The sequence below is a fragment of the Notolabrus celidotus genome, chromosome 1, assembly GCF_009762535.1.
Source record: "Notolabrus celidotus isolate fNotCel1 chromosome 1, fNotCel1.pri, whole genome shotgun sequence".
Lineage (NCBI taxonomy): Eukaryota > Metazoa > Chordata > Actinopteri > Labriformes > Labridae > Notolabrus > Notolabrus celidotus.
In genome coordinates, this window is record NC_048272.1 from 3,281,676 (window position 1) to 3,300,440 (window position 18,765).

General features: G+C 40.4%; 1 protein-coding gene across 5 annotated transcripts; it reads right to left on the reverse strand.

The window, feature by feature from the left end:
* Positions 1-5,235: 5,235 nt before the first annotated feature.
* Positions 5,236-12,832, reverse strand: zgc:113307 (uncharacterized protein LOC553753 homolog). 5 transcript variants are annotated; one of them, XM_034690567.1, is made up of 5 exons: positions 12,078-12,129; positions 10,357-10,688; positions 9,836-10,160; positions 8,886-9,203; positions 5,236-5,569 (listed from the first exon to the last, which is right to left on the reverse strand). In XM_034690567.1, exons 2-5 carry the CDS (start codon positions 10,660-10,662, stop codon positions 5,418-5,420), a joined length of 1,101 nt encoding a protein of 366 aa, XP_034546458.1. In that variant the 5' UTR covers positions 10,663-10,688; positions 12,078-12,129; the 3' UTR covers positions 5,236-5,417. The 5 variants fall into 5 exon arrangements, with proteins under 5 accessions (XP_034546458.1, XP_034546445.1, XP_034546440.1 ...); XM_034690554.1 differs by lacking the exon at positions 12,078-12,129 and adding an exon at positions 12,733-12,832 and having other exon boundaries at positions 5,237-5,569; XM_034690549.1 differs by lacking the exon at positions 12,078-12,129 and adding an exon at positions 12,549-12,601 and having other exon boundaries at positions 5,237-5,569.
* Positions 12,833-18,765: the final 5,933 nt, after the last annotated feature.

Sequence of the window (18,765 nt, forward strand, 5' to 3'; positions counted from 1 at the left end):
CCCAAGATCACTACTTCACCTGTGCCCCTTTTGTAGCATTTACCTGCCCCTTTACCTGAAGTGCCCCTTGTGGTGATTGTGCAAGTAACAAAACAAAAAACAAAAACAACATAGGTAAAAATGGCTCATACAGGTAGTAAGCATGTGCTTAATCTGTGTTACAATTATGAGGGGGTCCTTGGACAGTTTTCTCATCTGTGAGGGGTCCCTGGCTCCAAAAAGTTTGAGAACCCCTGATCTACAGCATTTGATACAGTTTAATAAATCGTTTTGATGTTTGGACCTGTTAGTGTATAACTGGGGTCTACAGTGTTGTGCTTAGACAGAGCAGAGGCAGGGAGATGTGATATGTGAGGGGTCCTGAGCTCCTCACTCTTCTTTTGCCTTTATGGCACTGCGGGGAGCTTCTCTTCAGACTGTTTTGACTGCAGGTTTTCCAAGACTGAGTTTAGTTCAGAGGAGACGAGTGGATGTGGAGCTTTAATGATTCCACCAGTCTGAGTTTTGATATTTTTTTAATGGCTGCAAAAATAACTGTAACTCTATGGTAGACATGACATCTAAACCACCATGAATCACTGTCTTTGTTACTTTTTTATTTTTCATGAAAGAGAAATTTAAAGATTAAACCAGGACTCTGCAAAAAGATATACATTGGAGAACCTTTTCTGGACAAGAAAGCGAGCTCTTCCAGATCAAATGTTCTTTTTTTACCAGAAGTAATTTTTCCATGTCCAAGCATTTTTAAGTTTGTTTGAATCAACTTACCTTAGAAACTTCATGAGTCATGAAGGGATGGCTGAAAAAAACCCAAATAAGCTGTTTGCTTATTGGTGCAATATCTGCCTTAATACCAAACTGAAAGTCCCATTTGCTAGGTTCATACCTGTGTGAAGTGCCAGGCAGCCTTCAGGTGCTCACATGTACCATCTGGCTCAAATGTTCCTCCTCATGCCAGATAGCAATTCCTGTCTGGTTGGTTGGGAAACACTTGTGAGAGTCCAATAAAACAGATTATGTATCATATTTCAAAAGATCTCCATTTGATCTGTAATGAGGAATGCAGCAGGTCTGGTTTAAATGTGTGACGACAACTGATTTACAGGACTGACCAAAAGTGCAGCAAAACTAGAAAAATTGTCAAGGGGAAATAGAGTTTGTGGTGAGAAGTACGCTTAGGTCTCCCTCATTAAAGGTAGGTTTTAGGGCTTGTGTCCATTAACGTTACAACCTCAGTTACAGAGCATCTCTGAGTGGAATTAATTGTTGCTAGGCTACAAAAGTTATCTCACTGCAATTTAGTGGTGACCATTACCCTCTCTGCTATTGTTGACAAAGTTAACATCCAAAGTCTGTCCCTATCTTGATTTTTGCTGGTCAGGAAGGGAGAAGTGACAAGCCTGGTGGTGATCCAAAAGTTGAACTATTTCATTTGAAGGACAGCAGCAAGAAAAAGCTGACACTGACCACATTTTTAATCTAAAATGCTTGGTTCTGCATTGGTTTTCTGAAAACCATAAGCACAAAAATCTGCGTTACTGAAGCTTAAAGTAAATAGAAACAAGAAAAGTGTCAGAGCAGCTAGAGATGAGCACAACACTCTGTTGCTGACCTTTCTAAAAGTCAAGGAAAAGGTTTTTATTTACTTTTATTCACTGTGGCTCAGTGAGTAGATTCGGTAGTCTCTCAATCAGACGACTGATGGTTGGATCTCAGCTCCTGCAGTCACATGCCAACGTGTCCTTAGGCAAGACACTGAAACCCAAATTGCTCCTGCTGATGGTCAGCGGTGTGTGAATGTGTATGAATGAGATTAGCTCATTAGTCTCTGCCATCAGTGAGTGAATCTTGTGTGAATGGCTTAAGTGTAAAAGCACTTTGAGTGGTCAGAAAGAGTAGAAAAGTGCTATACAAGGACAGTCCAAGCTAGCTACAAGCTAACCTAGCTCAACCTTAATTTTTAAAGGAAAAGTACACAATGTTTTAAACATTTTTACAAAGTGTGATGAAGCTCCCGGGATTCTAGTGTTGTGTTTACAGCCTCACAGCAGCCAGGGCATGGAGCAAGTGAGCTTTCCATCATGACTCAGTACTTTACCCAGTAGACTGTCTGTGCGTAGTCACTTAAGCAGGCAAACCAAAATATTTGGGGAATACTCATCCCTCAAAGAAACCTTTGTGAATGAGTCCTGCCTCCAGTAAATGTGACATAACACGAGTCTGATCAGACCAGCAAAAACACTCATAACCTCTAAAAGACATGGTGTCATCTGGAAAACACGGCAGTGACTTCAGTACCAAACACTGAACACACAAACACACACACACACACACACACACACACACACACACACACACACACACACACACACACACACACACACACACACACACACACACACACACACACACACACACATTTTTTTAGACTTTACTGCCTTCTGTCATAAAATACTGGATACGTCTGTCCTCTCTTGTAAGCAGTGATCCATGTTTAGGATTAATATCATGAAAAGGACTGATAAACCCTAATCTATCATTGATGGCTTTAATCTGGAATGATTGAAACTATCATTATTACTACTTCACAGCTTTTAATGCAATAACAAAAAAACATGAGTTGTCACAGTTATGAGATCTAAGGTGTTGTCATTGTGTGAAAAACAACACATGCTCATACCAGTATTTCATTTGAGTAAATAGGAATATAATGACATTCATTGTTAAGTTTATGGGACTTCCTCTATGATGGTGTCATTTCGGAGAAATGTAGACTCTCCATTCAGTTTGCCCGCCAAAAAAAAAAAATAAATTCTGTACTTGAGGAGAGTCATTTTGTAATCTTTTATCCCCAGAGGCTGTCTCTGGGGTGTGTCAGATCAGTTCCATCATCAGCCAGAGAGAGCTCCTACATAAAACATGATAACTGAGATGACATCATGACAAAAGGTACAAATTGCTTAGTTTCTACACATCAGCATTTTTTGTGTATAAATATGGACAACACACCATCTCTCCCCATCATGAAACAGTGAAGCCAAAATACTGTCATGATAGGTGCTCACATTTGGTTCTAGTGGTGTGCATGTGGAGAAGTGATCTAGTTGATAGAGCTGCAGAACTGACATCCCACCTCTCTGCATCATCAAAACCACATATATAACTAACCAATGAAACTACAAAGATCCCTCAGGTTGGTGCAATCTAGAGCATAGTAGATTCTCATGTTGACTTAAAGGTGACATATCATGCAAAATCGACTTTTTAATGGTTCTCTACCTGAAATATGTGTCCCTGGCATGTCTACAAACCCCCTGAAAATGAAAAAAGTCCATTCTGCCCCTGTTCTGATTTCTCCACCTTCCTGTAAATGTGTGCTGAAACGAGCCGTTTCAGTTTTCAGTGTTTTTCATACGTCACAACGACATCCGGTCTGTAACAGAAGTCAGAGTTCGGAGCTTGTTCAGCCTATAGACTGTATAAAATACAACTCAACCCCTCCTCTGTTTTTCATTCCCTGCACACGTGTGCTAACAAGGAGCTTAGGAGGGAGGCATCGATGGCCAAAGCGCAAAACCTCCTATCTGAAAATTTTACATGTGCAGATAGGAGGTGTTGTGCCTCAACATATTCCCAGCAAACGTGATTGGAGGTTTTGGTCAGGTGACTTTTCTGTCAAAATGAAGGGAGGGATTACCTTGGAGATGGACTAAAAATGTGCAGCCTTCCTTGTTACCTTATTACCTGCACACATGTGTGCTAACAAGGAGCTTAGGAGGGAGGCATGCTAGTTGTAGGCTGTCTTAATAAACACAAAGGTCGGTTTTACTCCCCACGTCTGCAGATTTGAAGATCTAGTGGATGATTTTTATTTTTCATGGAAAAGTGCTAGCGCTAGTTAGCATAGCCACATAGGTACATTTTCGTAGCTGTGTACCAAGACACACGTCGACATACTGACAAATAAAACAAAAAGAAACACAAAATCTGTGACCAATGGTTCAGAGAGGTCCTGCTGCAGGCGCCTCTCCATCAGGATCAGATTCTGGATCAAATTCAGAGGGTTCAAGTAACGCGGGTCTGTGATCAGCCAACATGTAAACATAAGATCAACATGCTGGAGAGCCGAGGGCTCATCCACTTCCTGAGGGGGCGTGGTCAGAGAGCTCATTCTCATTTAAAGTCACAGACACAGAAAACAGCCTGTTCTGAGCAGGGCTGAAAAAGAGGGGTTTACAGGCAGACCAAAATCTGATTTCAAAGTGTTTTATTTGAGCAATAAACTTTAAAGACATGTTTTGGGGACCTCTTAGACCAATATATTTTGATGAAAAAGAGCATAATATGTCACCTTTAAAGCAGACACCCTCACTTATGGAAAGTTCAATGACATTTATGTTAGTATTTATGTTTTCTCCTGCTGTCGTCTTCTACTCTGCTACTCTGATGTAGAAAGCGGCAGATTCATTTGTTAATAGAGCTGTCAATCATGATGTCACACCTTCTATGAATACTTACACATAAATCAGCATTATACAAATAATTGATATGATGGAAAGCATGTTTGAAATTATTTTTTTTTACATGTATTTTAGTTTTCTAGTTTGACCCATGTCAAACATCTGTTACAATGGGACATGGGTGAAACATGCTATTTTTGATGTTTTAATTACAGTATTTTAAGTATTGCAGTAGCTTGTTGTTGTAGTTTGAATTAGACACAAGTACACAATATAATTAATAACCCTTTTATTTTTCCATTGCTTCCCCCAACCAAATTTAATTCTCAGGCTCATGGAAATTGGACATCAATGAGATATTTACTGTGTGAATAAAGTTGACTGTCTATTGTTTGGTTAAACATTGTCCTATAACAACACCATGACTGTACTGGTGTAGCAATTAAACACAGTCCAGCTAACTGAGTCAGATTCGTAGACAAAAAGCTACTGAATTTTGCCATTCCTAAATGTTTCCCTCTGACAGTATAAACAGAACTCATTATTCTGTTCAGTCAGAGTTCAGATAGTTTGTCACTGTTCCTATTCAGTAATAACATACAGATGTACGGCATGCGGAAGCAGAACTTGAATAAGATGGAACAAGTAAGAGGAGCCCATTGGAATGTGCTGGTGGTAAAAGAAATGTTTTCATCAAGACTTTGGCATTATGATAAAATAACACTGGTTTGGTGTGCAAGTTCAAACTTCAGTATCTTTTGAAGGTTTTTGTTCTTTCCTAAGTGCCTGGCAGTGAATCTACATCATTAAGACACAAGGAGTCAGAAGCTTCCTCTCTGGCTTATAGCTTTAATTCTGAGTTTTTGGCTTAACAGACATTTTTTCTTTGCACCAATAAACAGGGCTGGCCTGTCACATACAGTAATTCTTTAATTTATGCATATCCATGGGGCGCAGTCAGATGTAAAGACTCTGAAGCACTCGCAGGCAGAAGACCCAGTCGGGCGGCAGCTGTAGGTGGGTCATCTTGTTTCCATCCAGTCGTAATATCTTCATCCTGGAGTAGGACATTGGTCCAACCTCTCTGCAGAAACTCGTCAAGTTGAACCCTGGGGTAAAAGGGCAGACAGAACAGATAATAATTAAGACCATATTCTATTTTGAAAGACTTATTGTTCACCAGAGTGACAGCAATCTGCTTATTGCTGTCGTGTTGAATCATTGTGGATAATAAAGCAGTCCAGAAAGCTCTGATTTCACATTATGGACCATGTGTTCGTCACGTGTAAATTATGAAGATGAAGTGGTTTAATCACATGATAAGAATTGTGTTGTCTGATAGGCTCTGAGCAGCCTCTCCCTCTCATGGAGTCTGCATTTCCCATTAGACTTCTTGCAGGTGCTGTGGTGAAAAAACTAAGCACGAGGAAACCACAACACCCTCTTTTGCTTTTTCACTTCTTTTCAGTAGTGAGCCTCCCTGGGCCCAGACTGTGGGCTTTGGCAGACAGGAACCGCAGTAGCTAGACGATGAGGTGTGTGTTTTTGTAAGAGTTTTGTCGTCTCTCAGTCTGGTTTGTAGATTTAGAAACAAGAACACACTTTCACTTTTCCAGAGCCCGTGAACCAAATTTGCACACCAGGTCATTGCTGCCAGATGGTCATGTGAGACAAAATACTGCTTCTGGCTGCAAGTCTGCTGCACTGTGATATGAATCATATATGTTAAAAAAAATAGAGGCTAGTGTCGAGGAGCAGACAGAGAGAGAGAGAGAAAGAGAGAGAGAGGGGGGAAGGGAAGGGAAGGGGAAAAAAAGAGATGATGAAGAGGGGAACGGCATGTGCTTCGGACTCTTCTGGCACTCATACCTTTGAATCCATTGCAGATGTTTTCAAACCAGCCACCCAATATTCCCTCCTCCTTCTCCTCTCTTCTCCACTCTCTTCTTACTTTTCTCTTTCCATGTGTCTTATATCCTCTCTGCCTCCACCCCCTGACTTGCTTTGCCTACAAGCTGCCCCACCCTCAGCCCCTGCTGTGTCCATGTGCACTGATGAGGGCCGGCAACGGGTTTTCTTCACAGATCACACTTTCCACATTTCTTCTTCTCCCTCATAGCAGAGTCAGGGTCTCTGGCCTCCCCAGGCGGTCAGCCACATAACTCAATAATATTTGACCATGCTGTCATGATAACTGAGTACAGTGTACGGTTATAAACTGTATGCCCGTGTGCACAGGTGTGTGAAATTAACATTTCAAAGACGTGAAGTCAGTTACACCTCTAGTCATGGTGTGAAAAGTTACTGCAATGTACTTCTTTGTGCATGTGCATGCTTACACCTGGTATTAAGCTGCATCCTGCAGGGTAAAATGATAAGTGGAAAGAGTGAAGTACAGACCTAAAAACATCCAGGACATATTGAGATCTGATCCCTCAGGCATGCATTAGGCGCAGTGTGCTCACGTTTTCTGCGTACACACTGCCAACTCTCTTTCTCAGAAGCAACAGTCAGGCCTGATTTGATGATTAATGCCATCTGATTTCATACTTCTCTCATGTGTCTTGTACAAATCTTTTGGCGTTATTATTTCTCATGGCATTCCTATCATTCACAAATAAAGTGTATGCATGGAGCTGGATGTATAAAAAATGGTTCAAATCAAACCTTGTATTCAATCAGTGAGGGGCACTTTTGTATATGTCAACAAATGACAATCCTGAACACATAAGCCATTCATCATCATCATCATCATCTATTTGACAATGCAGCCCAGCAAGGAATTTTATTTTAATTTTTTTTTAGTAATGTATGATGGTTGCTATAGGGAGTTTTCACATTAGGCACTGTTTCATACTGTACCAGGGCATGATTGCTCTCCTCTCCCCTCTCCCCTGCTGGTATGCTTTATCACTAGGACGTTGTTCCATGCATGAGAATACTTGCATAGGTACCAGGGATTTCACAAACCTATTCACAACTATTGGATCGCAGCCGATTTATGCATTTATTTTTATTAATCAGGGATCAGCAGTTTAAGCTGATCACCTCACCCCGATCATTTATGTCAGCTGTCACTGAGCTCAACTTGCAGCAGAACACAAACGCACAAGTGTAACTGCGCATTCTGCATTTGCTTAACTGTGTATAATGTATGTAATAAGAAAATAAGAAAATAAGAAACAAGACATTGTTGAACTCCAGCAAGCCAGATTTAGATTCTTCACAGGCGACTCAGTCTCAGCTCCGCCTTGAAAACTGAGTAGACTCAACTTGGGCTCGGGTTTTGGTGACTTGACCACAGCCCTAACTGTATTACTCGGCTTATTATATAAGAAATTATTTATTTTAAATCAAATATCTATTTATTAAAAGCTTTGTTGAGCTTATTATGAATTTGCATATATCGGTATGTATATAGTATGATATTTCTCTCTCATTAGACGAGCTATTCTGCTCACTGCTTTTTTTTTGCTGTAAATAATCCGTCAAATTTATGTTTTTTGGTTGAATTAGTTTTGTCTGTTTTTTTTGTTGTTGTTGTTTTTTTGTTGTTTGTTCTGCTTTGTCTTTTGTTTTATTCTATTTGTATTTTTTTTTTTTTTTTTTTATTTTAGTGTATTGTCATTATTTGTCTGTCTTTATTTGAATGTTTTTAAAACAAATAAATTTCAAATCATGAAAAATGCTTTGTTGATGTTAAAATGATCTTATTTGGTTCGCTGAAAAAAGTTTGTTACACTCACATTTTCTGCTGTGATCATAGAATCATTTGACTCTGTAGTCTTCTTAGACAAAGCTAACTTTGCTTTTATTATCCACATTTGTATGCACATTTCTCAAGATTAGCCAACTTAGCTGTTTTTACTCATATCAAATTGAACATTTTTACTGGTGGTGATGTAAAACAAGGTGAATAAGGCAACATAAATCCATGTTGCACCTGATTAAGTTTGTTTGCCAGAGCCTAAACTCTCTCTTTTCCAAATCAGTCCTTTAACTGCAATATTCCATGCCTCCATTTGTCTTGATCTGCCTTGACTTCTGCTGTTTTTGTCTCTTCTCTTTTTTTTTGCAATGAACTTACAGTAAATTAAAAGGACTATTTGAGGAGATTGATATGATAACAGTTAGTCTGCTAGAGTCTGTCATTAGAGCCACAACCATAGAAAACAGTGTATTGTTTATAGCAACGGTTTCCTTTGGTGAAATAACAGACTGTTGCTGTGGAGCTTTGAGCAATCAGAAATTGAACACAGATAAGTCTGTATAGCAAAAATATTTTTCTTTCTTTCTTTCTTTCTTTCTTTCTTTCTTTCTTTCTTTCTTTCTTTCTTTCTGTCTTTCTGTCTTTCTTTCTTTCTTTTGATGTTGATGTTGAAGTTGATTACATACACAGGGGCTTTGTGTATGTATGAACCTCACCTTGAATTTTATTGGCCTCCAGGTAGAGGTACTGCAGGGAGGTGGGGACAGTGGGAACTGTAGTGAGTTTGTTATAGGAAAGGTCCAGTTCAACCAAGCTGGAGACATTGAAGATCTGAGGGTTGATGACATGGCTCTTTAGACCACAGTGACTTAGACGAAGATACTTCAGCTGGAGAAATCCCTCAAAGCTGTCTTCATCCAGCCCAGAGAGGGAATTATTGGACAGGTAGAGCTGCTGGACAGATGGAGGTAAATGTCTGGGGACGGATGAGAACAAATTGTCGCTGAGGTCCAGCAGGTTCAGATTGACAAGACCTGCAAGATAAGAGAAAGACAAACACTGTGTGACAGAATGAATATTAACTTAAAATGAGTCACAAGGCCAAACGCCACTAATCACATAAGAAAGTACCTCTAAAAATTGACCTTTTATCACATGGTAGGTATCTAAAAAACTGTAACTTTAACACAAACAGTAAAAACCTCAGATATACCAAGGAGGTGTCGTGCTGTCATAATAGTAAATATTTTAGCACTTCATAATGCAAAGATTTGAGGTTCATAAGTTTTATAGTTTTAAGTAATGACTTCTGTTAAGCTTTTCCTTGTTCTTTTCAGGTGTTTAAATATTATATACAGATAAAAGAAAGGCAGAATGTAGAGTTATATGATGCATTGAATATTTAATGAAAGACATAAAACTAAATAATGTTGAAACAAACAACTTGTTGACTTCATTGTTCCAGAAACCTGTGAATATTTGTAGCCATCATCAAAAGGAAAAAGAAAGAATATAATTTGTATTCCTCATAAATCATTGGTTGATTCTAACAACTGTGTTTTTGTGACATTATTAACAGAAAGACATGATCAGGGCAAAGCTGTTGCTGTTCTCTCTGTCTTTCCACCCATCATGTACTTAGAAAGGAAATGACACATCACACTACCTTTGAGGTCTCCTTTTGAGATGGTTTTCAGTCTGTTTCCCTGCAGTAGCAGTACTGTCAGGTTGTGCAGTTTCTGCAAAGTTTCAGGGCTGATGCTGCTGATTTGGTTATGGGCCAGACGAAGCTGCCTGAGTCCTACTGGTAGTTCACTGGGAACTGATCTCAGGTGGTTGTGGTTGGCAAAAAAGTAGTACAGCTGGGTTTGGTTCCGTAGGAAGGCCTGGTCCAGTGTGTTGCTCTCCAGCTGGTTGTGGTCTAGAATGAGCCAGCGTAGACCAGTAATGTTGGCAAGATATGAGGAGGACAGGGATGATATATTGTTACCCTGGGGACAAAAGGAAAAAGAAAACCTGATGAATTTATTCTTTTCACACTACAGTTTAAGTGAAGTAAACTCAGCCTACTGCAGTGGAGGTCAGCTGCTGTGGGAATATGAACAGGAAATGAAAACCGCTGTAGGTTCCAGGCAGACATTTGTAAAGACAACACACGCTCAGAGCCCGTGCCAGTGTTTTTCCTACCTGCAAAAACAGGTATTGAGTCCTCTCTGGCAGAGGATCAGGGATCTCTGCCAGGCCTCTGTGGTCGCAATAGAGCGCAGTGGGCCACTGGATGGGGCAATCACACTGTTGAGGGCAGGCTTGGGGGTTGTTAGCCCTGAACCAGGCTCGATCCATCCGTCCCTGTATACTAAGCACGCTGGGCTCACCTATTAGGCGATTAATCCACAGGGGTATACCACCATAGTCCGTGCCTTCAAAAAGAGTGGCTGAGCCAGAGCCAACAACACACAGCAGCACCAACACGATACAGTACAGGAGAGTCATGGAGATCACTGGCGCCTGAGGTGATTCTGCAAATATTGAGAATAAGCTGTTGAATGTAGGCGAAGCAGTTTTAAGCCTCAAAATCATGATGAGCACACTTATAACTCTGAGTTAACAAGATGAGACTTAATTTGGGTGTTTTGGTAAGGGCATGGAAACTACAGATTACTGATAGAGAGCCTCCAGGGCATTCAGTATACAGCCTGATGTGAGTATTTGGCCTAATGGTACATGCTATTTTGATTAATTATGGGACATGGAGAATCCAGGATGTTTTAGGATGAAGCCTCAGTTTGATAGGAACTCTAAAGCTACTGCTGGCTCTGGACATGGTGATGATGTCACTAACTTTTGAAGCTGAAATAGCCCAACAACTACAGGAAGTTATAATATAAAACTTTTCACAAATACTGAAATTCCTTTTTTGTGCAGCCCCACCAGCAGGATTGACATTGATTTTTTTACATGCATTTCAACTTTTGTATGAGTGCCACACACCCAGGCAAAAGCTTCACTTTTGGATTGGACATGCTTACCAAAAATAATGTTCACCACATCAAGAAATGGAATGGAATTGTTGACCCTGATGTTTTTCCTCTAGCGCTATAATGTAGACACATTTTAAATCAGTGCAGGACTTAAAGTGTAACTAAACCCCAAACCACTTTTTTTTTTTTATCTGAGAACATATTTATATAGGGATTTAGTAGTGCTGTTAATCAATGTGGGTCTTGATCCCGGTAGATGAGCATAAAGTATTAAAAATCCTCAAATTGTGTTGAAAATGTGTGTAATATGTAATGAATATAATATGTAATGAATATATATGTAATGTATGTGTATGAATTTATGTGCTTTGGCAATAACATGCATTTGTTCATGCCAATAAAGCAAAATTGAATTGACTGCCATCTGCAGGTCCACACCGGACTACTGCAATGGAGTTTTACTAGTGGCTGGCTGAGTTCACGGTGACATCATTTGGTACTTGCGTCTGTCATCAAACCCTTTATAACCTACCTCACCACATACCTCAAACTCCAGCCCTGTATATGTTGACGTTCCAATGGCGTTTTTTGAAATTCCTGGGTAGATGTAATTCCTTGAAACTCGGGGGTTTAGTTACCCTTTAAGTTTACAGGTTTTAAACTAAAAAGCTGTACTTTATCCAAAGATAATAAATGTAATGATTTTTCAGGTCATAATAAGAAACTGGTACTGTGGGCAAGGAGCCTCACACCAACATGTTAGCAGTATGCTAACATTAGCTAAACTAAATGCAATTGTATGGTTAATTGTTGGAGTATACATTGAAACATAAACAATTTTGTATGATAGGGAAAAACTGATGGAAAGTGGTTAAGTGTTCTATCTGAAGCTTGGTAATGCAAGATTAAAATAAATAGTTTTATTACAAGGTCAAAGGAGGTCACCTTTGAAATGCAGTGTCTTCTTAAGCCATGTATGACAAATACATTAACTAAACTTCTCAGATGGTTAGATGGTAGCTTTTGCAAACACAATTATCGGCGGACAAGTTTCTAAGCATTGGAGAGAAGAATGCATTTTTTCCCCTGCTTGCAAATCTGTTGTTAGTTACATCATTTCCCACAAAGCTGGTGCGCAAAAAAGTCAACGCATGCACACAAACACACAGAGACTCTCAGTTCCTGTATGACTCAGCAGCATGTTAGAAAGGTTTGCATCATCTGGAAGCACAACTTCGTCAGCATGTTTGCAAAGTATTTTGTCTTTCTCTTTACAGATATCTGTCAGGAAATGATCAAAAGGTTGTGAAGAGATGATGCAATCATACCTCATAAACTCTACTGTAATTATCTAAGCAGGCAAACATCACGTCACTGTTAACATGATTCCAGTTTTACCTGCTCTGCAAGAGACAAGAGGGACGCAGGAGAGAAGTCAGCAACAAAGTGACACTTACCTGTTTGGACAGAGAGGAGGAAGGCTGTTTTAAAGTCTCGATGAAACACTCAGGAGCCGCATGGAACTCTGTGTGTTTCAATGCGTCTGCATGTGCATGTGTGTGTGTTTTCAAGCGATGTTTACCCACTGTCTGCTACATTCCTCCTCTTCAAATGCTGCCCACATCCCAGACCGACCCCAGACCTCCTCCATAATCTTCGCTCGCTCACTTCTTCCATCACCCGTCCCTCAGCCCTAGGTAATCATTGAACCCAGAACATTTGGTGGAAACATGTTTAGTGCTCCATGGTGATGCACAAAAACATAGAAAAAGAGTGTGTGTTTTATTGAATCCATCACTCTGCTTTGCAGGGACTAAAGTGTAAAAAAACAGAGGGAAAGTGAGTTTGGATTTTGATCATGCAAAGCCTTCAGTGAAAATGTGAAAAATGTCATCATAGTATGATTTCAGTACGTTCCTGTAAATGTGTGCATGTAAATGTGTGTATCATTGTGATGGGGTCTACATACAGCGAGCACTCTGCCTGGAAGCTTAAAACCCACAAAGTACCTGGGGAGCCAAAGAGACCATTCTGTGTGTGTGTTCTTGTGTGTGCTTGTCCATGTGCATATGTGTCTGTCTGTATGTGTTGGGGGGAGGACCTCTTGCAAGCATCTGAGTAGAGCAGATACAGGGAAAATAATTCAGCCCCCCGCCCCCTTCCAACTGAAGGGCACTTTGTGAGAACAGAGGCAAGGTGGAGAACAGGAGGGAAAGTGGAGATAGTTGTTCCTTATCAGAGGATGGAAAGGGCGCCCTCTAGTTAAAAAAACATGGGATGACACACATAAAGGAGTTTTGAGCAGAGGAAAGATAACTGTGGCATTTTCTGTTAAACATAAATCATAAAAAATACCATGATTATGGGTTATGTAATCTGCAATTTGTTTAAGTGTTATATTTATCAAATCAACTTTATTTATATAGCACTTAACACACAACACAGATGATCCAAAGTGCTTTACAACAGAAAATGAGGAACACAAAGAGAAAAGGAAAAATAAAAATCACACAAACAGAGGGAGAGAGAGGGAAAGAGGAGTGGTAAGAGAGCAATATAATTAAAAAAATGAAATTAACAGTAATAATAACAACAGTATTGACAAGAAATACAAGTAACAGTGCAGTGAGTATCTGAGCCAGTGTGGATAGGGGAAGTTAAAAGCTAATGAATAAAAGTGCGTTTTGAGACGACTTTTAAAAGTCTTGACAGAGGGGGAGAATCGGATGGTGGGGGGGAAGAGAATTCCACAGTTTTGGGGCACAGATGGAGAAGGCCCTGTCCCCATATCTCTTTGTCCTTGCTGTTCGGACAGACAGGAGGGGGCCAAAGTGCTTTATAAACAAACAGAAGGATTTCAAAATGAATTCTGTAAATGACCGGAAGCCAGTGTAGGGAGGCAAGAATTGAGGTTATGTGGTCTCTATTTTTTGACCTTGTCAGGATCCTGGCTGCTGCATTCTGAACTATTTGAAGGCGGGATAATGAGGATGAAGTGACGCCAAAGTATAAGGAGTTACAGTAATCGATGCGTGATGATATGAAGGCGTGGATGACATTTATAAAGGCCTAGTAAGTTTCTTCATGAGTTAACTGTACAAAGCAATGAGTAAAGTTCCTTTACAGCGACTCCAACTTTAAGTTGTTGAGGAAAAGTTTCCAGAGGTGTACATAATTAGTCATTTGTATGTTATTTTGGCATTGTAATACAATTTCTGCAAGATATTAAATCATCAGATTTAAATTATAATGTCATCATGCAAACATTCATAAAATGCTCAGCGGTATATCAGCAATGCTCAAAATGTTAACTTATCAAACATTTGCTTATTGACACACCACACACAAAGCACATCTGGTGTATGTAAACGTGTATTAGTCTTATATGTACTATTTCAAACACCAAAGGACAGAAGACATCAAATGTGCAGGATGTTTTGCAGTTAGCCAATGGTTATGCCGAATAGAATCCAAACAGGGTGAGACAAGACCACAACACAAAGTAACAGGTCTTATATGTACTATTTCAAACACCAAAGGACAGAAGACATCAAATGTGCAGAATGTTTTGCAGTTAGCCAATGGTTATGCCGAATAGAATCCAAACAGGGTGAGACAAGACCACAACACAAAGCAAACAGGTCTTATATGTACTATTTCAAACACCAAAGGACAGAAGACATCAAATGTGCAGGATGTTTTGCAGTTAGCCAATGGTTATGCCGAACAGAATCCAAACAGGGTGAGAGAAGACCACAACACAAAGTAAACAGGTCTTATATGTACTATTTCAAACACCAAAGGACAGAAGACATCAAATGTGCAGGATGTTTTGCAGTTAGCCAATGGTTATGCCGAATAGAATCCAAACAGGGTGAGACAAGACCACAACACAAAGCAAACAGGTCTTGTCAACAGGTTGACTCTGAGTATTGGTCTTGATCAATGGGTTTTGACAAATCAGACTTGAGTATTTAACATAGTTCATTAGTAACAAAGCTGAGTAATAGTGAAAAGGCAGAATTAGAACTATTTGTGGTAAGGAAGACTAACCAAAGATCGCTATTAAATTGAACAGAAATCCAAAACTTACTTAAGCAAAAAACAAAACTGTCACCCTAAGGGTGCTGCTTGGTAAACCAAAGCTTGATCGGTAAGGCAACTGGACTTGTTAGAAATTCTTGAAAATAATTTTTCTTGGAAAGAATTCAAGAATTTCTACTATGTCCTGTTGCCTTACAGATCAAGCTTTGAATTACCATGACCTAGATGAGAACCTTCACAGACGTGCTTGGTAAACGTTTAAGTGATCTCTAAAATCATCAGGATTTACAGTTTCAACATCATAGATACAACTGTGCACTGTCATGGGAACACATCACACAGTTGATGTGATATTTTAGGATTAGTCAAGGTGATGGACCAACAAAGGTTCAGTCAATACCATGCCAGCAGCACTTCCAAATATTTAGGATTTTTTCCCTATTCATTTCATTCTTTGATCATTTCAAATTTCCAGTTATTGCCTGATAGTCATGTTCTTATAGAACAGTCTTGTGTTGTTTTTATAACTGATTTCTAACTGGTTGAGTCAGGGTTTCTGGAAACATAAACGAGGCCTGGCACAGAGTGTGTCACAGCAGCCTGTTGGCAGCTTCCACCATTCTCCACGCTCTGCTCTGGTCTGCCTGCTAAACGCATAAACAGGACAAGGAAATGGAAAAAGGACTCCTTCCTTCCTCTGCTGGCTCTGATCCCTCGGCTCCAAAATAACACCTTTCACTAACCAGTTAAAAAATCCCTATCCACAAGTACAGCGTATACCTCACACACACAAACACACACACACACAAAGATATGCACAAACAAACATACAGAAATCACCCTCTGTACTAAATGTTTTCTGAACCATGAACTCTTATTCTGATATTTTCTATCTGATATTAATATTGTTTTTGTTTACTGTCTTTTAGAGTGAAGGAAGTACATGAAAATGCCTCTTTACTGTCAATTCTAACTGGAATTAATGTTTGTAATTCATTGCTGTAACTCTCAAGTAGCTTTTTTCTATCTGTAAAAGTCCAAAAGTTTTGGATCAGGAAAAGGGAAAATTTGGGAGGAATTTGAGAAGTTTGAAAACAAACTTGTAGATCCTACTTGGAAATTTTGAGATACTTTCAGCATCCATCCATCCATCCATCTTCTTCTGCTTATCCGGGTCCGGGTCGCTGGGGCAGCAGCCTCAGCAGGGAAGCCCAGACACTCCTCTCCCCGGCCACTTCCACCGGCTCTTCTGGGAGGATACCGAGGCGCTCCCAGGCCAGCTGAGAGACATAGTCTCGCCAGCGTGTCCTGGGCCTTCCCCGTGGCTTCCTCCAAGTCGGACATGCCCGAAACACCTCCCCAGGGAGACGTCCGGGAGGCATCCTAACCAGATGCCCAAACCACCTCATCTGACTCCTCTCGATCCGGAGGAGCAGCAGCTCTACTTTGAGCCTCTCCCGGATGTCTGAGCTCCTGACCCTCTCTCTAAGGCTGAGCCCAGACACCCTGTGGAGAAAGCTCATTTCGGCCGCTTGTATTCGCGATCTTGTTCTTTCGGTCACTACCCACAGCTCGGGACCATAGGTGAGGGTCAGAACGTAGATTGACCGGTAAATTGAGAGCTTTGCCTTCTGGCTCAGCTCCCTCTTCACTACGACAGACCGGTACAGCGCCCGCATCACCGCAGACGCCGCCCCAATCCGTCTGTCAATCTCCCGCTCCCTTTTCCCCTCACTCGTGAACAAGACCCCAAGATACTTAAACTCCTCCGCCTGGGGCAAAGACTCCCCTCCGACCCGGAGAGGGCAAGCCACCCTTTTCCGACTGAGCACCATGGCCTCAGACTTGGAGGTGCTGATTCTCATCCCCGCTGCTTCACACTCAGCTGTAAACCATCCCAGTGTGAGCTGGAGGTCACTGTTCGATGAAGCCAATAGGACGACATCTTCTGCAAAGAGCAGAGACGGAATCCCAAGGCCACCGAATCGGAAACCCTCCACCACTTGGCTGCGCCTAGAAATTCTGTCCATAAAAGTTATGAACAGAGCCGGTGACAAAGGGCAGCCCTGGCGGAGTCCAACCCACACCGGGAACGAATTCGACTTACAGCCGGCAATGCGAACCAGACTCTGGCTCCGACAAGACAGAGACTGAATGGCCCGTAGCAACAGGCCATCCACCCCATATTCCCGGAGCACCCCCGAAAGGATACCTCGGGGGACACGGTCATAAGCCTTCTCCAGGTCCACAAAGCACATGTGGACTGGTTGGGCAAACTCCCATGCCCCCTCCAGCATCCGAGGTTCAACCAACAGCCGGACTCTCCTCTCCAGCACCCTAGAGTAGACTTTCCCAGGGAGGCTGAGGAGTGTGATCCCCCTATAGTTGGAACACACCCTCTGGTCCCCCTTCTTAAAAATACTTTCAGCAATATTAGGGAATTTCAATTTCAATACTAGAAATGTACAGCAAACATATCGAAGAATTATTGATTTTAAACTTTTTTCAGGAATATCTGGTAAATTTTAATAGTATTTTTTGGTATGTCTGATAAAATTGATATAATTTGGAGAATTGTCAATAGAAATGCGGTGTAAATTCAATGGACAATTTAGGTATTGTATGTGGAATTTGGGGGAAGTTTTTTGTTAAAATTACAACAAGATTTGGGGAAAATTTAGAGCATATCTTTAGAGACTTTCATCATGTTTTAGGAATTTTCAACAGAACATTTTTGGAGTTTTTAATTCATTTATAAAAATCTAATTATAAAAAACATAAAAGGAAATTCTGGTAAATGTAGGAATTTTATAAACAATTTAGGGAAGTTTCAGAAAGAAATGAGATCAAATTAATGGTGAACAGTTTTTCTAATTCAAAATGTAATTTGGGAAACTTGTAAGGAATTTCAGAAATGTAAAATAGAAAATAAGAACCTTGAGGGAACTTTGTAGAACAATTAGTGAAAATGTATTGAATTTTCAAAGGCAGTTCTCACAAACCTTTGGAAGGTTTTAGGAAGTTGAGAATTTTGGCATAAAACATCTTGTTTCCTGTTTCCACTAGGTGGTGCTGTGACAATTGCTGACTGCTGCAACGAGGATTTAATCATGCTGCACAAACATATCACAGACGTTTAGATTAGTGCACTATAATTACATACCATTCCCTGTTTCATTGAGAACCATGCGAATTGGAGGGCCTTCCATTGGCCACTCCTTGGATCCAAATATAAGCTCATGTGTGTTCAGGATCTTTCAATAAACACACATGAATGAATATACAAAGCAATAATAATGGTCTTGACTTGTTCTGCAATAAAGTTCAATAATGAGAGGTCGGTAATGATATGAAAGACTGGAAATGCAAAGGGAGATTCAACTAAACAGGCACTGATGCATCCATTCAATCACAGACTACTCCTTTCACATCATCCATTAATGCCAACTGACAACTGTAAGTGGTATTCCAAAGAGCTTTAAGCAAAAATAATAATAATAATATAAAAACATCTGTGTGAAACAGGCAGTATCAACTCGAGTTTAGCGGTATGTGAGAGAAGATAGTCTTC

Coding starts and splice junctions, on each gene's coding strand:
- zgc:113307 (XM_034690567.1), bottom strand. CDS start 10,662: ATGACTCTCCTGTACTGTATCGTGTTGGTGCTGCTGTGTGTTGTTGGC. Junction 10,161..10,356: donor CTCAATACCTGTTTTTGCAG/GTAGGAAAAACA, acceptor TTTTGTCCCCAG/GGTAACAATATATCATCCCT. Junction 9,204..9,835: donor CTCAAAAGGAGACCTCAAAG/GTAGTGTGATGT, acceptor CTTATCTTGCAG/GTCTTGTCAATCTGAACCTG.